The sequence below is a fragment of the Protopterus annectens genome, chromosome 12.part0 (genome assembly GCF_019279795.1).
Source record: "Protopterus annectens isolate FY-2018-M chromosome 12.part0, PAN1.0, whole genome shotgun sequence".
In the NCBI taxonomy this organism is placed as follows: Eukaryota; Metazoa; Chordata; order Ceratodontiformes; family Protopteridae; genus Protopterus; species Protopterus annectens.
The window spans coordinates 193,677,800-193,704,828 of NC_056746.1; the positions used below are offsets into that span (position 1 = coordinate 193,677,800).

Below are 27,029 nucleotides of genomic sequence, written 5' to 3' on the forward strand. Positions count from 1 at the left end.
ATTGTTGCAACATACCATTCAGACCGTCACTTCTTTCCATAATAATAATTGCTTACAGAATAATAATTTATGTATGCACTGATCGTTACTTAATCAACATTTTACTGTATATATTATAGCACTTTCCCTCCATAGTTCTTATTAGGATTTAGCCTGACCACTTTAAGTATTCTGCAACTCAAAAATGTGCTATTAAACATATAATTATATATAACTTTGTTGCTAACTATACTATTAACGAATGTATCCATCTTAGTCAAACAGTTTATATTATAAAATATTTGCATTTCCATAAATGCAAATTCAACCTTCTCATATGCTTCAATCTACTATTAATTTTGCTTCATTGGTAGTTGACTAATTTACCTTGAAGTACAACAAAACATTTATCAATCATCACATACATTTATGAACACAGTCTCATATTCAAAAAAAGTGTCATTCATTTGATAGAAAACTCAAAATATTGAAACCCAAAAGGCTGAAAACTAACACTTCAAACTATTGAAAATGGGAATTTGCTCTTTACCCTTTGCTATTTATAATTAGCAGGGGGTATGGGGGTACAGAGGTGCAAAGAGGAAACAATCAAACAAACAAATTCATATAGATAATTAACAGTATTTAAATGCAAAGCCATGAAAATGCTGTAATAACATTTGACAAAAATACATAACACGTATGTTACCTTAAATTAGGTCAATAGACTATACTATTATAAGTTTCAAACATTTCTTCAGTTTCTCCTTTCACTCACAGTGTTAATTATAAGATCTGCAACTGGATAGCCAAAAAGTAACCAAATCAGTATTACTTTACCCAAAAAAAAATTCTATTTGCTCACTAATGTCAAGATACACATCAAGAGCTCACTCTTAGAGTGTTATGTGCCATGCAACAGTCGTATCACTCGATCATTCAATCAAAAATATAAACATCTCATTTCATCAAAAGCTCACTCTTAGAGTGTTATTTGCCATGCAACAGTCGTATCACTCGATCATTCAATCAAAAATATAAACATCTCATTTCATCAAGAGCTCACTCTTAGAGTGTTATGTGCCATGCAACAGTCGTATCACTCGATCATTCAATCAAAAATATAAACATCTCATTTCATCAAGAGCTCACTCTTAGAGTGTTATGTGCCATGCAACAGTCATATCACTCGATCATTCAATCAAAAATATAAACATCTCATTTCATCAAGAGCTCACTCTTAGAGTGTTATGTGCCATGCAACAGTCATATCACTCGATCATTCAATCAAAAATATAAACATCTCATTTCATCAAGAGCTCACTCTGAGTGTTATGTGCCATGCAACAGTCGTATCACTTGATCATTCAATCAAAAATATAAACATCTCATTTCATCAAGAGCTCACTCTTAGAGTGTTATGTGCCATGCAACAGTCATATCACTTGATCATTCAATCAAAAATATAAACATCTCATTTCATCAAGAGCTCACTCTTAGAGTGTTATGTGCCATGCAACAGTCGTATCACTCGATCACTCAATCAAAAATATAAACATCTCATTTCTTCAAGAGCTCACTCTTAGAGTGTTATGTGCCATGCAACAGTCATATCACTCGATCATTCAATCAAAAATATAAACATCTCATTTCAAGAGCTCACTCTTAGAGTGTTATGTGCCATGCAACAGTCGTATCACTTGATCATTCAATCAAAAATATAAACATCTCATTTCATCAAGAGCTCACTCTTAGAGCGTTATGTGCCATGCAACAGTCGTATCACTCGATCATTCAATCAAAAATATAAACATCTCATTTCTTCAAGAGCTCACTCTTAGAGTGTTATGTGCCATGCAACAGTCGTATCACTCGATCATTCAATCAAAAATATAAACATCTCATTTCATCAAGAGCTCACTCTTAGAGTGTTATGTGCCATGCAACAGTCGTATCACTCGATCATTCAATCAAAAATATAAACACCTCATTTCATCAAAGCTCACTCTTAGAGTGTTATGTGCCATGCAACAGTTGTATCACTTGATCATTCAATCAAAAATATAAACATCTCATTTCATCAAGAGCTCACTCTTAGAGTATGTGCCATGCAACAGTTGTATCACTCGATCATTCAATCAAAAATATAAACATCTCATTTCATCAAGAGCTCACTTTTAGAGTGTTATGTGCCATGCAACAGTCGTATCACTCGAACATTCAATCAAAAATATAAACATCTCATTTCATCAAGAGCTCACTCTTAAGAGTGTTATGTGCCATGCAACAGTCGTATCACTCGATCATTCGATCAAAAATATAAACATCTCATTTCATCAAGAGCTCACTCTTAGAGTGTTATGTGCCATGCAATAGTCGTATCACTTGATCATTCAATCAAAAATATAAACATCTCATTTCATCATGAGCTCACTCTTAGAGTGTTATGTGCCATGCAACAGTCATATCACTCAATCATTCGATCAAAAATATAAACATCTCATTTCATCAAGAGCTCACTCTTAGAGTGTTATGTGCCATGCAACAGTCGTATCACTCGATCATTCGATCAAAAATATAAACATCTCATTTCATCAAGAGCTCACTCTTAGAGTGTTATGTGCCATGCAACAGTCGTATCACTCGCTCACTCTTAGAGTGTTATGTGCCATGCAACAGTCGTATCACTCGATCATTCAATCAAAAATATAAACATCTCATTTCATCAAGAGCTCACTCTTAGAGTGTTATGTGCCATGCAACAGTCGTATCCCTTGATCATTCAATCAAAAATATAAACATCTCATTTCATCAAGAGCTCACTCTTAGAGTGTTATGTGCCATGCAACAGTCGTATCACTTGATCATTCAATCAAAAATATAAACATCTCATTTCATCAAGAGCTCACTCTTAGAGAGTTATGTGCCATGCAATAGTCGTATCACTTGATCATTCGATCAAAAATATAAACATCTCATTTCATCAAGAGCTCACCCTTAGAGTGTTATGTGCCATGCAACAGTCATATCACTCAATCATTCGATCAAAAATATAAACATCTCATTTCATCAGGAGCTCACTCTTAGAGTGTTATGTGCCATGCAACAGTCATATCACTCGATCATTCAATCAAAAATATAAACATCTCATTTCATCAAGAGCTCACTCTTAGAGTGTTATGTGCCATGCAACAGTCGTATCACTCGCTCACTCTTAGAGTGTTTTGTGCCATGCAACAGTCGTATCACTCGATCATTCAATCAAAAATATAAACATCTCATTTCATCAAGAGCTCACTCTTAGAGTGTTATGTGCCATGCAACAGTCATATCCCTCGATCATTCAATCAAAAATATAAACATCTCATTTCATCAAGAGCTCACTCTTAGAGTATGTGCCATGCAACAGTCATATCACTCGATCATTCAATCAAAAATATAAACATCTCATTTCATCAAGAGCTCACTCTTAGAGTGTTATGTGCCATGCAATAGTCGTATCACTTGATCATTCGATCAAAAATATAAACATCTCATTTCATCAAGAGCTCACTCTTAGAGTGTTATGTGCCATGCAACAGTCGTATCACTCGATCATTCAATCAAAAATATAAACATCTCATTTCATCAAGAGCTCACTCTTAGAGTATGTGCCATGCAACAGTCGTATCACTCGATCATTCAATCAAAAATATAAACATCTCATTTCAAGAGCTCACTCTTAGAGTGTTACGTGCCATGCAACAGTCGTATCATGCGATCATTCAGTCAAAAATATAAACATCTCATTTCCAGCCATTGCCAGCCTCTCTTTGAACATATATACACTCTCCATTTTTCATCATGACTGTTCATCTTTAATATCCAGTGGTCTCATGTTATCCATCATCTTAGTACAGCCAAACTGTTATACTTCCTTGACGCTGTTATGTCTGATCATTCGTTCATTTTAGCTTTCACTATTTTCACACTTGCTTTAATAACATCTTCTCTTCATCATCCTTATTATTTTCAGTTTGGGCCACATTCTCTGAATCTACCTCACTCGTTTTTTTTTCAGGCACCCTCATCATTTTTTTCATTTCCTTTCTCCATCATCACAAGCAAGACAGCTTCGCACAATAAAGGCACTATTAAATGTGTGTCTAATGAAACTTCAGCTACCAAAAACTACACTATTTTATCTTGCCATCTGTTGTGACCACAGGCTGCATCTGATCATATGAGGTGCCATGAAATCTCTCCTACAAGAATACCTTTTAATATTAAAAAATATTTTCTGAACATTTATAATTTTAATGCTCAGTGATGAAATAAGTAAAGCATCTAAGTCATTTATGTCAAGGTTTTAACATTTTTGTTTTTTGTCAAAATTTTCCATGCTTGCATTTGTCTCAAAACTGTTCACTGAAGATGCTCTCTAATATGTTTAACAAAGTTTGTATCTTACTTCAGTATACCCAAATACTTTTTAAACAGAAATGTATCTTTACATTTTCTTATTTATTTTTCTTTTGCCTCCTCTCTGGTCTCCCTGTTGCTATTGAGTTCTAGTCTTCCAGTAACCTTCATTCCTGAAACTTGCTGGTTTCTAGAGGCATTTAGCACTGGAGATTAGCGTTAGGGAACGAGATCCTCTGGGGAGTAAGGAGATTTTCTTCTACTCCTAACCTGTCCATCAGATGGTCATCAGACTCTTTGCAATGTCTGATCTGCTAGGCACCACATGATTGCTCGCTTCTGCACATCAGCTATGCCTAGTCATGTTGTACTTGGCAGGCTTATACATTCAGATCCTGTCTCCCCACATGAAACATATGACTGCAATCTGACCCACAGATGTTGCTTCTGCAGTGGGTCATATACTGACCTCTCCCAGCAGAAGGGGAATGTCAGTATTGGCCATTCTGTAATCCTTCCCAACCAGACCTCTTAAATGTCCCTATTTTGGAGGAACATTCATATTTTCTGGTCTGATTTAACACTGCACAGGATGGTTCATAGGTTCAGAGGTTATTTCTGGTGGTATGTCCCTATTTTTAGAGTTGATTTACCCCTGCACACAATTTTCTGAATCCCACTCATCAAGCGATTTTGTAAGCTGTCTAGTACACAGAAAACAGCACTACAGGAGCAAGATAACTACTGGCAAAAATGATTTAAAGAAAGAGGACACACATCTTACAACTCCATTTTTCTGAAGCAAAAATAAATGACCTTGTGTGGTAGAATTTTATGATGCAGCTATTATTTTATTTTATTTTATTTATCCTTTGTTGACTTGTTGGGTTAGTGCCACTAGACTAGTAGCATCTTTTCAAAGAAGACCCAAAGTGGTATTTGTACTACTAGTGGACATTTGGCTGAGGCATTCGGGAACTTCCCCTACTCATGATCTATATTTGTGTTGTTGTTGGAATGCAAATACATGTGTACTTCCCATTCCTACCTCAGAGGCAGCTGGGAGGGTGGTGCGTGAGATGGAACAGTAGCTGGAGAGTGGAGGTGAATGCCAGCTCAGAGGCTGTATGCAGTGTTATGGAGGATTTGGAGGATGTATTCCAGAAGGAGCTGTTTGTACAAACTGATGAGACAACCGTAGAGGAGTGTATGGTTACAATACTCCAGTTGGGACGGTTGTGGGATAATATATTGCAAGACCTAATAAATCAGAGTGAGCCAGAGAATGAGATTTCCTAGGGTGATATAATGGAGAAAATAAATGAAGGAGAAGGAAAGGAAAGGAGATGTCAGAGGGAAACAGTAGAAAGAGGATGTATGCAGAGGTAGCAGCATCTAGACAGGAAGGAGGGGGAGAGAGAGAAAAAGAGAAGAAGATAGTACAGAAAGAAAGTTTATAGTAAAAACACAGAGTAAAAAGGAAAAGAAACTGAATAGATAAGAGGTAAGGGACAATGTAATTCTACGACTGGGAAGAAAAGTTCAAGAGGTAAGTGCATTTGTTCTAGTTAACAAAGAGACATTTTGTGAAATATTTTGAGACTGTACAAGGCATGGAAATATTTTTGTGTGAATATGAAAAAAGACAGAATGACAATTCTTGAAATGAATATAATAATAAGGGCATCTTTTCAAGAGACAAACAAGAAAGTACACATACAATTTTGAATGGAAGTGCCTAAACAGACTTTAAAAGAACATTTAAAAATGTATGTAAAGAAATAATAGACATTTCAAACGTTTATGATAATAAGGGTTTATGGACTGGTGGATCTGACTGTAATATCATTCTGAAAATGAAAATGGACAAAATTGTTTATATTCCAAGTGTTATAAATGCTGGTGGTAACAGGGGTATTGTAAAATATTGGGGACACCCAAAAACTTGTTATTTTTGTGTAAGGGAAGGACATTTAATTAATAGCTGTGATAAAAAGAAATGCTGTACATGTGGTAAAATAGGACATGAAGCAAAAAGATCTGAACTTGAACGCTCTATATATATATATATATATATATATATATATATATATATATATATATATATATATATAAGGCCATTTATGGATGGACTATAGAAAAAAATGGCATGAGCTGAGTGCTACAAATCAAGGCAAGGATAAAGATAAAGAAAGGATTGAAAGGAGATAGAAACAGATGAAAAGGTAAAAGGGGGAAGATAATAAGGGAGATGAATTAGTGTCAGAATCAAAAGTCAGTGATAAAGATGATATATGTTGGAAAATGGTAAGCGGAAAAAAGACTTCTACTGGTAGAAGAGTTAAATATAGAAAAAGAAAATGTAAAGCTCTTAATATAAAGGAAAAGAGAAAGGGAACGGCTGAAGCCTTTCTTATAAGGGATTTGTACAGGATGATATCTCCTAAAATAAAACATAGAGAAAGGAATAACACAAATTCTTTATGTGAATGTTAATAATATGAAAAATAATATTAGAAGAATAGCAATTGCAGAATGGTGCATCAAATGTGATATGCATTTAATTATTTTGGAAGACATATGGATTTTGACACAGGAAGAAAGACTACAGAAACAAACATTATGGGACGGGGAAATAATATGGAATATATGGAATGACAAGTGTTCAGGAATAGCAATTTTATATAGAAGGTCAATTAAAATTTTGGATATTATATTAGTAAACATGGGAAGAACAACTATTTTACATTTAAGATGGCAAGACAAAGTGTATAGAGTTACTGCTATACATGCATATGTAACTAGTAAAGAGAAGGCAAATTTATTTCAGAAAATATTGGATTATGTTTTTGTTAACATGAATATAATAATTACAGGATATTTTAACTTTAATTTAAGGACTAATAAAAAGAAAAGAGGAAATATGTAAAAAGATGATGGAAATAAAATGTAGAAAACTAGTTATATGGAACAAAAAGTATGGAGTTATAGGAGAGGTACTTTAAAAACTGAACTAGATTACTTTTTGTATCAGAAGGAATATGTATAATGGAAGAAGAAACTATTATGACAGGTTTTTCACATCATTTGGCACTATGGGTAGAAATATATTGTAATGAAGTATATAAAGATAGGAAAGTATATACAAAGAATAAGTGAAAAGGAATGGAATGAAATCAGAAAGAAAGACATTAAGTAGTTATGGAAGGGTCATATTAACATGTGAGTATTTACATCAATTGGTTTGAATGGTGAATTGCTTTAAAAAGAAAATATAAAAATAGTCATTTGTTGTGGAAAAAAAAGAAAAACATAGAGAAGTGATGAATAATTTGGAAAATAATAATAGTAATATAGATTATTATGAAAAAGAAAAATAGATCTATAGGAAAAATAAATTAGAGAACTATTGTATAAACAAAAATATTTTTACAAGGGAGAAAATAAGATGTTTCCTTTTATTTAAGTAATATAGTAAAGGAGGATAGTAGTATAATGAGAGAAATGAGAGAGAAAGAAGGTAATAAAAAGAAAAGTCAGTAAAATTATAGAAATTGTTTTAAGTTATGTAGAAGAAATGTTTTGTAATAAAACAGACATGATATAAAGGAATGGTAATTTATTTTTTAGCAAAATAATAGAAAACATGGTGCAAAGATTACCTTATATGAATTAGAAATTGTATTTAAACAGTTAAATATAGAAATAGTATCAGTCCCAGGTGGTATTGGGTTTGAAATGTATAAATATCTAGAAGGATGGCAGAAAAATTGTTTAATATGTGAATTTAATGAATGGTTGAATGATGGATTAAAATACAAGGAACGGTGTAGTGGAATATTTAAATTTATATGGAAAGGGGAGAAAGAGAGGATATAAAAAATTACAGACTAGTAGTTTTAAATACATATTATAAGATATTTATGAAAATTATACAAAAGAGATTTGAAAGTACAATATCTCATGGAGGAAAGTGATGTAAGAAATTATTAATTATTGAGAGAGAATACTCTGTACCTTATAGGCTGCTGAGAGACAACTTGTGCCTGGCCTACAGAGCAGTCTCAGGCCTTGCCCTAATGGAAATACTGCACATCCGGAAGTCATATGGGACAAGAGTCACTCACTCTAGGGATCTTAACCTAGCCTGCAACATTAACAGGAAATGCTGGATAGACAGATGTGTCTTCCAAGGATTGCCACTCCTTTGGAACAAACTCCCAAGTCACCTAAAACAGAGCTCCTCAATAACCCCATTTAAGTATAATTTAGACAACTGGATGGGAGACCATAAATTTACCCTGGGGGTGTCACATATATCCCTCTTGGCAGTCAGTGTTGATCATAGACTCATGATGCAAATATAGACCATACAACTTGGTCGATAAGGAAATAAGGGTATAACATAGCTAGGCTTATAAAGGCCCTAGGGCCAATAGCCTAGTAACCTCCTATGAACTTATGAACCTAAATTATAGATGATGTAAATACAAAGAAAAAAGATGCAAAACTTATGGTAGGTGATATTAATAAAGCATTTGATTCTATACAGCATATTTTGTGGAAAATAATGGTCATGAACAATATTAATAATAAGGTCAAGCAAGTTTGTATAACAGCCAATGAGAAAAATAAAATAAGAGTTTTAATTAATGGATGAATAAAGAAATAGATATGAATAATGATATAAAGCAAGGGTGTCCTATGAGCAATATTTTATTTGCTTTGGCTATGATGAATACAGTAGTTAGAGAGGTAAATCTGAAAATGAATAATGCAAGTTATAGTATTTAAACAGAGGTTGAAATTCTAGTTAAGATGTCTTATGCAGATAATATTATTATAACAACTAAAACGAAAAGTGGATGAGAGAAGATACTTATTTAGCTAAAAGATAAAAATGAGGTATGGTACTTAATGAAAAAAGTAAAGGATTGGGTGATACAATAAAAATAGCAGGCAGTCATTGTTCTATGAAGGACATTTTTGTTTAAGGGATACATTTTGATAAAGAAGATCACAAGAAAGTGTGGGATCTAATCATAAAGGAAATAAAGGATTCTTGTATATTATAGAAAATGTATATATTAATTTACAAGAAAAAAGTGTATCTCATTAATTCAGTGTTATTGGGAAAGCTGGCATATTTGTCTAACATTATCATGATTCCTAGAGGATATGAAAACCTCTTATTAGAAACATTTTTTTTTCTTTTGTATAGGGAACAAGACTAAATCCTGTTAAAAGGAGTGTTTATATATGGATAAGGAAAATAGAGGATTGGGTACGATAAATCCAATAGTGTATGCTGATTCATTAAACTTATATAAGGTATTGAAATGGTTAATTGTAAAGAATGAGAAATTAGTAACAATTATATTTAAGTATAAGTACAAAGGGTTTTGGGAAAATATAAGAAATAATAAAAGAACAAAAGAATATTTAAATGAAGAAATAGAGAACTATCAACCAAAGATAAGAACATGGAAAATAAGCATTGATGAAGTTGAAGAAGATAGAAAAGCATAATATAATAATATTATGAATAAATAATATTGTATAAATCTGTAGGAAAATGTTTCAGAAGCAAAGATTAAGGCAAATAAAGAAAGAAATAGATTATGTAAATATAATACTGAATGTTAAGCTTTTTTGTGTAGATTGGGAATAAAAAAAATTACCTGTTAAGGCAAATATGCCTTATAAAAAGAAAAATGAAAGAATATGTTTATATTGTGGGGAAGAAGAAACAGCAGAACATGTTTTTTTAAAATGTGAGAGAATTAAAAAATGTGGAATAAATTATGTTTACAAAACATTTTTGAAAGTATTAAAAAGTGCGAAGACACAAAGATGGACTTCATTGAATATGGATATTATGAAAATATAAGTAAAAACTTGCAAACAGATTTAGATAAGAAAGTATTCTATGCAATTTGGGTAACATGGAATGAAAGAATTAATGGAATTATGTTTACTGGAAAATGGGTATTATAACTAATGCTAAAAAGATTAGATTATGATTATGGAAAAAAGGAGTGGGGGTTAATTTAAAAATGGCACGTTTTGCTGTATAAAACATTAAAATTAATCAAACTGTATAAATATGTAAATATGTTTGTATATGTAAATATGTCAGAATATATATATATATATATATATATATATATATATATATATATATATATATATATATATATATATATATATATCTTATGGTTAAAATTTAGTAGAAAGGCTGAATAGAGAGCAAGCATAGTGAAGTATGTACTTTAAAAAGGAGTTTACTGTTTTTTTTAGGTAGTGTATAGGGAGATCCTAGGAAGATAAGGAGAAAGGTAAAGGTTTGGATAAGTACATTAGTAAGATTAGTGGCAAGAAAGGGGGGTTAGGTTCAAAGTTATAGGGATTGCTATGTTGATATGGAATAGGGGCAGATGTTGTTGTTTTGTAGATTTTTTTTAGTGTGAGTTTGAATTTCTTGTGGTTAGGAAATGTCCTGTTCTAAAGATGGCACACTCAAGAGTGCAGCATCCCCTTTATGCTGCAGTGCAGTGTCAGCAATCAATCTACCTGCTGTGGGAATAGAACCACAGCCTTCTTAAAGTCTTCAGATTTTACGCAGTCACTTTAATAATGTGCTTATGGTTTTCCATCATTTTGTCACAATCTGTTTCAGAAACATGTTTCTGATAGTATTCCACATTCCTACAGGAAACAAGAAGAATTATATGTTATCTCATATTTAAATTTTATACTAATTAGATGTCCAGATTTTTAGATGGATGATCCTATTTTTCAAGGATCATTGTTCCTATTTCCAATGTTTACAATATTAAGAGGTATGCTCCCAGATGGTTATTCAAATGCCCAGGTCATTGTTATCATGTGGGTCATAGTTAGGCCTGCATCCCTACACCCTGAGTGGCACACAACTAGCTCTACATATTTTTTATAAGATGTACTTCTTATGCCAAAACAAATCCAAGAAAAAGTAGCACCTAATAAATATAAATCAATCAATCAATGAATAAATAAATATATATTTATTCTGATTTTACCAAACTAATTTCAGCACCTTTATTTTTTTAGGATATAGGTTCATAGGAGGTTACTAGGCTAATAGCCCTATTGCCTTTACAATCCCAGCAATGTAAAAACCCATGTACCCAAATTGACCATAGTTAGATGGTCATTGTTACCAGAGTGATTCTGTGATCAGCACTGACTACCCCTGTCCATGAGGACATAGATGCCACCTCCAGGGTGAATTTATGGTCACCCATCCAACTGTCAAGGTTGCACTTAAATAGGGGCATTGAGGAGCTCTGCTTCACATGAAATCAGAGCTTATTCAAGAGGAGTGGCAATCTCTGGGAGATATATCTGCCTCTCCAATATATTCTGTTAATGTCACAGGCTAGGTTGAGATCCCTGGAGTGAGTGACTCTTGCCCCATTTGATTTGCGGATGTGCAGCTTTTCCATTAGGGCAGAGTCAGACACTGCTCTGTAGGCCAGGCACAGGTTGGCTTTTAAGCAGCTGGTATGATACAGAGTACAGTAAAAGGGTTTTCGGTCTATTCATATAAGTCACATTTTGGAGGCCCTGGATTCTTTTGGTTAGAAACCTCTGTGGTCTCTCCAGTTGCTGCAGGTTTCTGCTGAGATACATACAAAAGGGAGCATTGTACTCAATTAATGGTCTAATAAGGGGCGAGTACAATGGAGTTATAACCTCCTTAGTCTTGGATGCGATGCCCTTATTTATGAGATGCACAATGTAGAAAACTTTCCTTACCACTATGGACACATAGTAATCAAAGTTTATATTGCTATCAACCTGTGTTCCCAAGTCTCATACCACTGGGTTTGAGCTTAGCAGGGTGCTATCTATATCATAATTAGCAGGGACTACTTCTTTGCCAAAGGGGATAATGAGACATTCTTTTGCATTCAGTTTTAGTCCATGACTTGGCACCAATCATTTGTCTGATTCAGCCCCTACTGTAATATGTTTACATCACAGGATGACTCAGTGATTGTGCCCAGTTTGCAGTCATCTGCAAACTTGGTAAGCCACAAGCCATTTACTTTTGCCTGGACCTCACAGAAATATCTTCCAATGGTAGAGGGCCCAGTGGCACAGTGGTGCAGCAGTTACGGTTGTCACCTCACAGCAAGAGGTTCTCTGGTTTGATTCTCAGCTGGGGTGCCTTCTGTGTGGAGTCTAAATGTCCTCCCTGTATTTGCATGGGTTTTCTCTGGGTGCTCTGGTTTCCCCCTACATTCCCAAACATGATGCAGCTGAACTGGACATTCAAAATTGTCCCTAGGTGTGCGTGCGTATGATTGTGTGCCTTCTGAGGAAGGTAGGGCACCGGGCTGGCAACTCGGCACCATAAAAACTCTATTGCCACTCATTCTGTGAACCAGTGATCCACTATGGTGACCCCTAATGGCAGCAGCTGAAAGGAGAAGAAGAAGAAGAAGAGGGCCCAGCACAGATCCTTGTGGTACCCCACTGGTAACTGCTCTACTAGAGTTGGTGGACTCCCCAGCTTTGACACTGTGCATTTTGTCACTGAGCCAGTTGGCTACCCATCTAGTGATGTATGGGTCAATCCCCAGTTGGGAGAGTTTCTCAATGACCCTTGAGTAGGGAATCATGCCAAAAGCATGGCTAAATCAAGATAGGTGGTGTGTACTGCTTTGCCCTCATCCATGGATTTGATGACATCCTCAAAGAAGTCCACCAGGTTTAATAAGCAAGATCTACCCTTGACGAAACCAAACTGAGTTTGGTTTATGATGATTCTTTCCATGGCTTTGCAGGTAAGGCTGGTTAGGCTTATGGGTCATTAGTTTCCTGGGTCAGTTGATGGACCTCCTTTATGGAAGGGGATTACTGTTGCTGTTCTCCACTCTGCTGGAACAAAGATTATGGTTAAAGAGAGTGCCAAGGGGTTCTACTAGGTCTTGTTTTAGATTATTTAGTAAGCAACCTGGGATGTTATCTGATCCCATACAAGACAAGTTTTTGGCTTTGAAGACTGCTTGTATGACCTGTTCTTTGAAGATACTGGGTAGTGGATTGGTGTCAGGAATACTTTGGGGTAGGGCTGGTGGGGATACGGAGTGAAGTTATTGCCAAATCTGTCAGCTAACAGGTTGGCAATTTCCTCAGGCTCAGTGTGAGTGGTACTGTCCACTATAAGTTTGGCACACAGCTGGGCATTTCCTTTTAGGTACTGGACATAGCTAAAAAATGCCTTATGGTTGTCTTTAGCTAGGGATGCTAATTTAGTCTCGTAACTAACCTTAGAGGACTTTGCAAAATATCTGATTTACTTGTTCAAGCTGTGGAGGGTATTCTTCCTCTGTTGAGTAATTTCCCTCTTGTTCTTAGATATTAGTTTCTTTCTTTTGTTATATAACTTATTTATACTTATGGTCCACCGGGGTGGCTTGTATTTTCAAGAGGATCTGGTTTTAATCCTGTTAGGTACATATGAGTCAGTACATTTGTTTAAGTGGCTATATAGCTATATAGGGTATTTGTGTACTCTTCTGTATAGAAGTCATTGTTGGCTGTGTTAGCAGGGGCTTTGAAACTTTTTATACCATCTCTTACTTTGATTTGGAGAAAAATGTAAGTTTTTTTGTTCCTGTGGGGGTGTCAGGTCTGTTCTTTGCATCAAACAAGACTGATTTATGGTCTGAGTTTATCACAGAGGGCAACACACAGGGGGTAGTGCAATGACCCCCATGCTGGTGCGCATTAGGTCTACAACATTTGAGCCCCTTGTGGGGGTGCAGACCAACTGTTCTAGGGCATCCAAAACCCAAGAACCTCAGAGCAATCATGTTTGCGTTTTTATAAGTCACCTAATCGATGGAAGGATAGTCAAAATGTCCCATGAACAAGGTGTTTGGCTGCATACTAAGCAGCTCTAGCAAGTCCAGGTAGGCAGTGTGCTTCTTCTGGTTCATGGTGGGGTACCTGTAGCTAGTGATGATGTGATAGGGTATTTTGCCTACAGCTGTTTGGTCCAGTAGTAGCTCAGGAGTTGTACTGTTTGACCAGTCTCAAGGTGTATTTGGATTTAATGAAGATGGATACACCTTCACCTTTGGTTCTTTCACACTCATTTTGAGGTCTGAATGTGGGGAAGGCATTATAGCCTTATATGGCAGGGGTGCTCTCTATGGCCCTGAACCACATCTCAGTGACTGCACAGATGTCTGCATCTTCCATGGTGAGGCGTGCTTCCAAGGAGTGCAGTTTACTGTTTAGGCTTCTAGCATTAAGTAGCTTGACCTTCAGTTTGTCTCTAGTGGATTTCTTTATGGTGGAAGTTTTGTTGTTTTGACATTGCATAAAAAAGGCACTATGGGGGATGCAAGTGCCTTTGCCAGTATCCAAAAGCTGTGAGGAGTTAGGTGAAGGCCATCTCTGGCAAAGCAGCGTGGTCTGTCGACCATGTCTTCCCAAGCTGTCAGATACTGGATCCCCCTGGAGTGACACCAGAAGCTAAGCTGATTATTGAAATCAGTCATTTTTTGTCTACATTGTGGCATCATCCTAGATGAAGGTAGAATGCTGCTTAGGACTAGGGACATACCTGCCTGGGACACATATTCTGAGAGTTCAGTCATGTTTCTGTGCATATAGTCCAGAGATGTACATCTCAATTCATTCACTCCAACATGTACTATGACAAAGTCATAACGGTAATTGTTGCTGAGTGACTTGAGAGCGTTCATGATTTGCCGGATCCCGGCATCTGACTGTGACCTTCTCCTTGTCCAACCTGATGAGGGGGACATACACCCTTGTTTGGGAATGTGCTACAATACCACATCACATGATATATAAAAATAGCATCAAATTACAGCATCCAGTGAATCATTCAAAGATTAAAGCCATAAATATGAATAAAGCATAGCGCAATGCTGGGATGAGATGTTGCATGCTCCCATTGCATACCCTGCCCCACGACACAGGCTACATAAGGAAGGGAAGGAAGCAAAACTAGGGGTAGGCCTTAAAGAGACCCCCCCCCCAGGAGATGTAAGACAGTTCCACATCCCAGAATGCCATTAGGATCTAAGTTGGTCATGGTTGGAATTTAGTGATAGTCCAGGGGTAGAAGAGGACAGATATGGCATTGGGATTGACTGCCAGAATGAAACAGGGGTGAAGCATCTCCCCCCCAAAAAAAACTTTCTAAGTAAGTAATACCAGTATTAAAAATGTCTTGGCTGGGTGCTTTTGTTCCTGAGTAGTTCTAGCATTGTTCCCGATTAAGATAAAACGTTGAAATAATGTATATCCCTTAAATTTCAGTGTTTTTATATTTTCCATATTAATTATGTGAACCATGTTATATTAGCTGTTTACACACACACACACACACACACACACACACACACACACACACACACACACACACACACACAAAACACACACACACATGCTTATAATAAGAAAAATAACAAACATTGAAACGGAAAATAATATATGTGTATTTTTTTTTTTACTGGGCTGCACAATCCCTTCTGTCTCAGAAGTAGAAGTACTCTTCTAGAATATGATGCTGTCTTTAAAGCAGAGCTGATTAGAGCACAGTTACCTGACATAGACCTGCTTCTAAATATGACCGGACTAGCACAGGCAGTGACATCTGAGCTGAGAATTGGAGATTTCAAAGTAATCAACATCACTGTCGCAGGTAATTATTTACACTTCATTTAAGTTTCAAGCAGTGTATCATTTAAGTGTGGTCAATTTTAAGATTTCTGCATCTCTATTAATGCATTATGCAATGCCACTTGTTAAAACAATCAATGTGCGCTTTACCAAGCCATGCTTCAACAAGCTCCTGTGGTTTAGGATCTTACCAGGTAAATTAGTCCAGCAAAGCACTGCTACATTGCTAATGTCCCCCCTCATGATGTACCTCCCGTTGTACCTCCATCTCTTCAAGATGGCATTTGTGCACCATCCGTGATTTGCTGTGTGTCACTGGTGCTTTCTCTTTTCTATGCAGTTGTGCAACTGTGGAGTTAGGATATTTAAGTACGAATGATGTGGGGGTGCAGGGGGGTGCTCCTCTGAAAAAAAAAACTCTGGGAAAGTATATGCTCTACATGAAATTTTCTATGAAACGTGATTCAATTAAATGTGTTTTGGCTCTATTTTTTCAATTCATTTTATTTATGATTCGATATAAATGCAATGTGATGAAAACTATTACACTCTCTCACACACATATTATATATATCTCATACAAACACATTTTATATATCTATATAGCTATCTAGCTATCTATCTATGAGTGCATGTTACTTTATTGAAAAAGTAACATGAAATGTCAATTTATCAAGCATAACTGCTCAAAATGCACATTATTAAAAGAAAAAAAAACAGTAAACTTTTTACTCTTTTTTTGTCAGGGGGTAATCCCTCTGCACGTCTATGTGGTTGGCTTTGCCCCCACACTTCTGCACTCATGCTAATTTTGTATACATGTGTGTGTGTGTATATATATATATATATATATATATATATATAGGTTTACTATCACAATGCCGACATGCACTTGCACGGCTATGACGTATTCGAACAACAGATGTTCGAATACTTCATATTGCGGCAGGTGATGTGAGCGAATGTTGCCATTGTGAATGGACTGTGCATTCGCAATTCCAACGTTCGCTCATGGGAGCGGATCGCAGTACAGTGCGGTTAGGGAAATACATCCCTTTCCTCACTGTAGTGCGATCTCGGAGTTGGAATATTAAGTTAGGGGGGGTTGGGGGGCATAGCCCCCCACGGGGGGGTGCAGGGGGGCACAGCCCCCCTGCATAACTGTGTGTTTAGGTTAGGTAGCTAGGTGCTTATGGGAAGGGTGGTCGTGCTGTGTATTGCTGTAAATGTCGCGAGCGACATTTTCGACAATACACCCTTGTTTTCGAGGTTAGGTTGATTCGGAAATGTTCATTTCCGATGTGAAAATTCGACAATACAGACATGATTTTTTCTGACTTTCGACTTAATGATAGTAAACCACCTATATATATATATATATACATATATATATATATATATATATATATATATATATATATATATATATATATATATATGTATATATATATATATATATATATATATATATATATATATATATATACATACACACACACACACACACACCAACTCCAAGGTTCCACTACTGTGCAGAAAGGGTAAAGTCCCACATCCCCATTATACTGGGATCATATACACACACACACACACACACACACACACACACACACACACACACACACACACACACACCAACTCCAAGGTTCCACTACTGTGCAGAAAGGGTAAAGTCCCACATCCCCACTATACTGGGATCTTGCACAAGAGCAAATTTGTGCCTAATTTTCAATCAGCTGTGCCAGCTTCTTCCTTGTACAACATATTGACATTTGACAACTTGTCTTTTAACTTTCTCTTTATGTATATGTATATATATATATATATATATATATATATATATATATATATATATATATATATATATATATATGCACACACACACACACACACACACACACACACACACACACACACACACACACACACACACACACACATATATATATATGGATCGACTTCACATGACTGAAAAAGTATTTTGAAATTCAGCATTGTAAGCTTTAAGTACAATGAGAATTAGCCAAATGAGTTTTCAGTATTTTGAAAATTAGGTATTGTGGTCTCAATCAAATGAAACTCAGTATTTTGAGTTATCAGTCATGTGAAGTAGACCCATATAGGTTTACTATCATTATGTCGAAAATTAAAACAAAACATGTACTTATCAGCAAAGTGTTTCGCCGAAAGTACACAGTTCCAAACCTTCCTAAAGTCGAAAAACAGCTGTTAATGTTGAAAATGTCGCTCGCAACATTTTTGACACTTAACCGCAATCCCACCCTTCCCTTAACTCCCTAACTAACGAGCCTAAACTCACGTTTATGCACCCCACACCCCCCCAACTTAATATTCCAACTCTGAGATCGCACTACAGTGAGGAAAGGGATGTATTTCCCTAACTACACTGTACCGCGATCCCCTTACATGAATGAACATTATAATTGCGAATGCACAGTCCATTCGCAATAATAACGTTCGCTCACATAACCTGCCAAAATATATTATCATAGTAAACTATATATATATAGTTATATATATATATATATCCCTCTCGAATCTCCAAATGACCACACAACATTGTTTTTCACTAGTTGAAAAATGGTTCACTGACTTAAAACTTCTACTTAACCCAGCTAAAACCAAACTATTACTTTTCTTCCCCAACGTCTTCTCACCTCTAGGTAAAGAACTCCCAAACACTAACAACATAACCTTTCATATTAAATCCAATAATGGGACCCTCATAACCCCTGTCACCAGTACCAAACTGCTAGGTGTCACTATTGATCATAAGCTCAAATTTGACATACACATTACCCAAACAGTTAAGTCTGTTAACAAAAAACTAGGATCTATGTACAGAATTAAAAACTTCCTAACTCCCACTACCAAATTAACTATTGCTCGCACCCATCTCCTCTCTTCCCTCCTCTATGCTTCCCCGATCCTCTCTTTTCTCAATAAACGTGAACTTAACATGCTCTCTCTTGCCTATAACCACATTGCCAGATTTATTACAGGTTCCCCTTATCGAACCCATCATTGCCTTAATCTGCGAAGACTTGGCTGGTTGGAACTGCCAAATCTCCTCAAACTTAGCCAACTCACCAAGCTTATAAAATAATCAACCATCCTGATAGAACTCCCTCACTGTGCAAAATTCTCACTCCATATACTAACCTCAACAGTCTCCGATCATCAAACAGCATCCAGATCCTAACCATTAAAGCAAAAAACTCAGGTGGGGATGCCCTTTACGCCAATTCCATTGGCAAGCAGTGGAACTCCCTGCCAAACAACCTTAGACTTATTACTTCGCTCAATCATTTCAAAGCTAACCTTAAAGAATATCTCTCCACACAATGGACATGCCCATGTCGTGAACCTGACTAACTACATATCTCATAACTTCTAGTTCCACTTCCCTAGCCCATTTCCCTAATTGCAGATCTCTAAAATTTCTCTTTCCTTTTAGTAATAAGGAAAAATCTCTGATTTCAGTCTATTTTCCAGTATCTGTAACGAAATCAATGTTTTTGTATAATTTCCTGTCTGTCCTTTTGTCTTATATAACATCTATGTAAATTTTCATTCCTGCATATGTAAGCTATATTCTCTTGTTGTAACAATACTTTGAATCTTGCAATTTAATTATGTACTTCTATTGTGTATTGGAGCTTTTCTCCTCGGGCCTCTACTGAAAACGGATATGTATCCAGCTAGACCAGCCCGGTTAACAAATGTAAAATAAATAAATAAATAAATATGTATATATATATATATATATATGGTGGAGAACATCATAAGATACTGTTTTGTTGAACTGAAAATCAAGTGGGCAGTTATGTGGTTTGCCTAGTAAAGTACTGACTAAACATGTTTTTATACAAACTGGCACCTCCAGTGCTCCTTGGACTTGCAGTATCAAGAAACTCACTAGTCTAGAGACAGATGTGTATATATAATGTACTGGGAACTAGGCAGAATAGTAGGTAAAGATTTCAAACCATCTCTTCACAGCTGTCAGATTGGCACCATATTAGGATGTCTCCTCTCTGCACACTCACCATTGCTTACAGTAACAATTTCTATGTATGGGGGGGTGAAGGGGTGGAACCCCAGTTTGAAGGGGCGAGTCAGACAGGTGAGGAGAAAGATGAAGCAGACGATTTAGGAAAGGCTGTTAGACATGGCTGATGGCAGATAGCTGTGGTGGAAACCAAAGGACCCCCCCCCCAAAAAAGGAAAAAAATAACACGCACTTTGTAGCTATGCAAGCAATACTCAGTAATAAATAAATCACCATTTCATTTAGTAAAATTACTTTTGAAATATATAAATTTTGCTTAGTTGCTGAATATCTTCCCATTAAACCATTTAGAAATTTTGAAAGCTTTGATTCATACCTTTAACACTCTAAATTTTCTAATCCCAGTCATACCTTTTGCATGTTTTTTATTGCACTTGTTTAATAAATGTATATCAATTATCTTACTTTTTGTTTCACTATTACTTTACACTAATTATATCTATATTCTGTTGTTGATTTTAATCATTGTTGTATCTACCTATTTGACACAGATCATGACTGAATGGCTGAAAAAGGCCTGTTGACCAGTTCACTTAACCCGTAAACAAATGAAGACAAATAAAAATAAGACTATGTAGCTGTGTCAAAACTTATCCGTATATATGTATTCAAAAAGACCCCCCCCCAGGACCAATATTTCTGTGGTAACTGTTACTGTGGAAGGAGGAAGTGGAATGGATTGCTGAAGAAAACATCATTGATGTCCATCTTCTATGTTATATAAAGTTTGCAGGCCATACAGATGCAGATCTGAAACCCCAGAGGATCTACATTCTGAGTCCCTGGAGAACACTCCTGTAGAATCTGCATGAGGAATGATATGGCTACCACCAGAGGATCACGTACTCTGAGTCAAAAATAAGTGATAGTTGTGGAGGGGGATACAAAAACAGCAAAAACTTCTGTATGAAGAAACTAAATTTTGTTCATGGGTCTATTATGCAACTGAGTATACTGAAGGTTATAAATGTGAGTAACTGAACAGGTTGCAGCTAAGATTTTGCAAGGTTTAGTGTTATTCCCAGAGAGTGGAAAATCCAATTAGAGACTTCCTTGCTGACACTAAGTGATGTATAGAGGAGGCAGATAGCTGAAATTTATCCAAATAAGAAACACTTGGACTCTCCATAGATAAGCACACTGCAAATACAGGCATGCATTTGATGAATACCCTCAGGGCTGAAGTGTGCCAAAAACAAGGTGCAGTTAAAGGTGATTGCTTCTCTGATGCCACCAAGAATTTCACATCAACGTATTAAATTGTGCGAAATGGTGGTGTACTTTTCAGGAGTTCCCCTTTTCTTCACTCTTGTGCAACCATGAAGTTGGTATATATAATTTCAAGATGTAAGGGAGCTTGTCTCCTACATGGGGGTGACGGGGTGCAGAGGGAAGCCACACTACAAAAACTGATTTCTTGTGATTTTTTTTTTTTTTTTTTTTTTTTAGGTTTTCTGGCTCATCATTTTCAGTATTTAACTTTTGATAAACAGTGTGCCAAAAATAACCATTGACAGCTCATAGGATGAACCCAAAATAAATTGTCTAGAATTGATAATGACTGATTCTGATTATGAATCTCTGATAACTTATTGATTCGTTTGTAATTTTTATGTGGAGATAAGTATCCTGGAGGTCCAAAAAGTATATTCAATCTCATTTTACTAGACAAAGAAGGGCTGATTGCACAGTGACCATTCAGATGGCTTCCTTCATGATTAATGTGCTTAGGGCATTGATATTCATATTTGGCCAGAGAACCTTTGTCTTTTTTTGACACTAAAAGAACTATATGATATCTGGACGCTGTCTGGCCTGGGGGGAGTTATTTGATAGATCATTTGAATAACAGGTTTAACACTTCTGTACATGACACTTCCTTGAGAGAGAAGGACATCTGGCAGGGAGGGTTTGGAGAAACTGAGGTGGAAAAAGATGACTTTGTAACCCTTGGATTTGATTGCCTTCACTCACCTGACTACAGTTATCACTTTCTAAACAGACAAGTAAAGGGCAGATGACTCCTCACAACTGCCTTTAGAGGAGAGAAGCCAAGCAAAGCCTCAGGTCTGCTACAGGTCAGCCATAGGCAGTCCACAGTTGCCTGAAAGCTGCTCAGAACCACTGACATGGGGTGTATGACCTCCCTGGAAATAGATTTAGTTATTAGAGTACAAAGAACTGTTGCTTGTTTTGATGTTACCAACATCTGTACCACATCTGCTAAGGGTTCATCTGAGTTTTAGGAAACATCCTATGAGGAGACTGAAATTTTACAGTAACAGGAGTGAGGGTCTTGCCTTCTTTTCCATATGTGGCTTCATTTAGCCCCCCAAAAAACTAGTTCCTTGAATAAAGCATCCATGAAGGTTAGTTTGGCATCCTCAATGAAGCTGGTTAATTAGAGCCACATGTGCTGGCAAAATGGCAAATAGCTATATCAGGTCCTATGACCCTGGTAGATCTTTTGGCGGAGTTATAAGCGACATGTAGTTGGTAATTGATTTTCAAGTATTTTATCAAACACATTCCTTTGAAACCCAACCAAAGGGACCAGGTAATTCAGCATCCTCAAAGAAAAACTGGAATATGCATATGCAGAATTCTTCAAGAAGTCTGCTACCCTGGACGCCTTATCTGGTGGGTGGACCACAGACCTCTGGACTGTAGGAACTTTTTTGTAGTAGCTGTTGACTTTAAATATCATGTTTAGGAGTCTCTGACCAGGAATTCCAATCTCTGGCATGGCAATGGACATAACCTGCTTTTTTCGAACTGGGGTTATCATATACAGGTTCTCTCAGGTACTCTTGGTAACAATCTTAAGAATATAAGACAAAATAGGAACTACTCTTGACTTGCCAAAAAGACTTTTACACCATCTGCTGTGGGAAGGACACATGATCACTTGGCCAGCACTCCTGCCCAAGATCCAACATCTCCAGGACTTCCCCAAATATGTAACGATCAGGGGCTGCAGTTGAATCAATGTCTTCGTCATCCATATCAGCCATATGGGACCATGTGGAAGAAAGCATGTGTTTCCTCTTGCATGTTGCCTTCTGTGATGCCTGTGCCCTGCCCAGCAATTAAGGAGCCTCAATCTTCACCACTAACACCAGAGAGGGCATCTCATATATGAGGAAAGGATAACAAATACACACAGTAAAGTGCAATTTCCCTTAAGAGCACACAAAGATCACAGTCAGTCCAGGGCTGGTCGCTCCCTTGCTCTCCAGGTTCCCAATAAGACTGTCCACTGGCACAGCTACAGGGTCCAGATCACAGCCTAGTGGGCAAGCTAAAATGTCTAGCACCCTCTCTGTCAAACCAGTACTTCATGTCCCTGCCCAAGTAGCTCACACACACACACACACACACACACACACACACACACACACACACACACACACACACACACACACACACACATGCACTTTGAGATAAGAGTTTATACAACCACACAGACACTCCTGGGGAAGGCTGACACAGTTTTCCCAGCTGTGCCCTTTTCTCCCAGACTATATGGTAGTTCCACTTGCCACCACACACTAATATTTATCAGCTACTCAAAGGCCCTTATGAAAGGGTGTCCAATTATTACTGTGCAATATTATTATCCAATTGGTAGTTGTGACTAAACAGTCAAGGCTTATTTAGAGTGACTTAAACAGTAAACTCTATAAATATGCAATGTACTCTAGAGCTTAAATTATCTCTACACAAAACAGCTACAGCTGAAAGGTGTTAACATATTTAATAATAAATAATTAAAACCACAAGACAATACTTTCTACTATGCAGTGCTAGTCAACAGTTCAGAGATCACACAGAAATACTTAAAATAAATAGTAGTACAGTTCTGACATCACAGAAAAACACTTAGTCTAATCTTTCTAGTTCCTAGCTATTTCTAAAAGAAAACCCAAGTCTAAGATAACTTACATATGAGCAAGACAGTGCTGTGAGTTGGATGTTGAAGACAAAAATGCTTAATGCGTTCTGATTCTCTATGTTTAAATTGCTATTGCAGCCCTGATTCCCATTACATCATTTTTTTACACGTTCCTGGTGTTCCTAGGCTGACAGAAATTGTGTTTCCATTCTTTTACACCTAGGCAGAAACCAAAGTAATAAAGGACATTCCACATGTAAATTCTGGTCATTAACTTTAGCTTTAAAACAATAGGCAGGAAGCCTTCATCTAGCCCTGCCGGAGCCGAATTGTAAACATCAAAGACAGTCATGAAATCATTTCAGTTTCAAAGGACAGACAAGAAATGCTTGACTTAGTTTTCTTTACAGCAGAGGGCAAATCTGCTACATTGTTTTGAGTTCAATATTTCACAGCATATTCTTTCATTTAAGAAAACAAGCCTCTAATTCAACATTCATATTTACAAATGACAGAATTATGTATAAAATCCTATCTGGCTAGGCTGGCAGCCTTCACCCATCTCTACCAGTCTTCACACCTTCCAATGCATCTTTGGAAAAGATGAATTAGAAGTAGACAAAGGCTTCATTTTTGGAGCCAAAGTGGTCTTAGAGAATTGGTGTAGTGCCTAGGTCCATATGGCCGAGGGCCTGAGACTCAGTATCAAAAAGACTTAGACATGAAGAAAAGGCTTGTCTTGATCCAGGGCACAACACAGCAAGGAAGAGCACTAGCTTAAAATCAAGATTTACACTACAAGTTCTATCACTCACAAAATGACTCCAGTCAAATTCACAGCCTTTGATAGAAAAAGCTGCAATACTGCTGCTAAGTGCATAGTGGTTAATGTCAGTGCTTTAGCATCAAGGCTAAGGACTGATACAGGAGTCACAATCAGGATCAAGGACATCCAGATTCAGAGCTGGCTATTCTCTTGCCATAGGTCATTCCTTGAGCTGGTTCCCACCTCTGCTTTTAAGTTCAAGACCAAAACAAGTCTTCTCATACTTGAAGACTAAAACATGTCCTCTAGTATGTGAGGACCAAAGAAAAATGCTTGTTACAACTGTAACAAGTATATTGCTATAGCTCAATACCATGAAAAACTGAATAAAGTACTCCAGAAGTTATAGCTAGTGAGTGGGATAAAATTAAAGTGTAATTTAAAAATAGGGTAGAAATAAAAGTAAAAGAGAGCTTGCTAAGAAGTAATAAGAATTATTTAGTTGGGCTTACAAAGGTTAAAATATTACAAAATTAGGGGAATCTCACAGAACAAGAAGAGGTGAAATTACAAACTGCGAGAGAAAACAAGGGAATACCTAGATAATATGCATGAGTTTGGAAAGAGTGCTTGTTGTTGTTGTTGTTGTTGTTGTTGTGTCTTTTGGCTTTTTAAGCAACTGTTTTCAATAGTAACTCCAAAGCACGAGAATTCATGGCACCATGACTTATGCAAAAGAAAGTAGAAAGGGTTGTTGCCAGATTTAGGCAGCCTATAGCATCTAAAATAACCAGAGATCCTGTAGAAGTATTAGAGATATTACGGAAAGTTTATGAAAATTTGTATAAGGCAGAGATGTGGGGAAATCAAGAAAAAGCACATATGGAAATATTTATGGAAGACTTAAATATGCCAAGGTTAGAGGTGGATGATGCTCAACAATTAACAGTTAAGATCAGAGGAGATGAGATTAAAATGGTGATGTATAACCAGTCTGCAGGAAAGTGTCTAGGAATAGATGATATTCTGGTGGAAGTTAGGAAGCTAGGAGGGAAGAAAGTGATAAAGATCTGGAAGGTTTTGTTTAACAGGATTTTAAAAGGAGAGGAAAAGCACCAACATCCTGGAAAAAGCTGTAGTTGTTGTAGACCCATCTGATCCAGCTTCATATAGGCCCATTTTAATTCTTAACCATGATTAGAAACTGTTTATGCATATAATGGCTAAAACAGTGGCAAAGGTCATGCCAAAATTGATAGATATTGAACAGTGCAGTTTTGTGGAGGGGAGGCAAACATTTGACAACATTAATAGAACAATGATGATCCAGAGGGAAGCAGAATGTCAGAAAATATTGCTGTTACTGGTGGGTCTTGATGCAGAGAAAGTATTCAACAGAGTACTTACAGAGTAAGCTGTGTTTTTGTGTGGGGCAATGGAAGCATTTGCATTTCTTGATGCAATAATAAGATTAATTATTAGAAAGATATATGAGGGATCAGAGGCAAAAAATCAAGGTGGGAGGGTTCCTCTCTGATATGTTATACATGAACAGAGGAATCAGGCAGAGTTGTCCTCTTTCCCCTTTGTTATTTGTATTATATTTAGAACCACTGACTAAGAAAATAAGGAACTGAGAAATTAAATGGTATAAGTAGTATATTGTTCAAGAAAAGTTGATTTTCTTTGCAGATGATATTATTTTGTACCTGATGGAACAAAAAAAGAAAATCTCACTGTTGTCAAATGATCTGAGACAGTTCTGTTTTTTTTGGGGGGGGGTTGATATAAAATTAATGAAAATAGAACAAAAGCTATAGCTATAAAGTATGAACCCACACCTGATTTGGTTCAGCCATACCCATATTTATGGGGACATAATAAGATGAAGTATTTAGGAGTACAGTTTAAAAAAGGATTACGTTATGGCAGCTAAGGATCTGTATGAAGAGACTAAATAAAAGATAATAAAAAATTGAGAAACTGGAAGCTTTTGCCTGTGAATATGGATAGTAAGATACAAGCAGTAAAAATGTTTTTAGTCCTTTTAGTTTTATACACAGTGTGACACCCATGCCCTGGCCCATCAATCAAGGAGCCTCAATCCTCACCACTAACACCAGTGAAGGGCATCTCATATAGGAGGAAAGGATAACAAATACTCACAGTAAAGTGCCATTTCC

General features: G+C 36.6%; 1 protein-coding gene across 2 annotated transcripts in view; it reads left to right on the plus strand.

Annotated features, from left to right (window-relative positions):
- Positions 1 to 27,029, plus strand: part of LOC122816443 (mucin-12-like) — a 401,780-nt gene that overhangs the window by 72,866 nt on the left and 301,885 nt on the right. The window contains exon 7 of one of the 2 annotated variants that reach the window (XM_044089236.1): positions 15,954 to 16,114. In XM_044089236.1, coding sequence (XP_043945171.1) covers positions 15,954 to 16,114 — 161 coding nt within the window. Of the gene's footprint in view, positions 1 to 15,950; positions 16,115 to 27,029 lie in introns of both variants that reach the window. The other variant, XM_044089235.1, reaches the window with a different exon arrangement.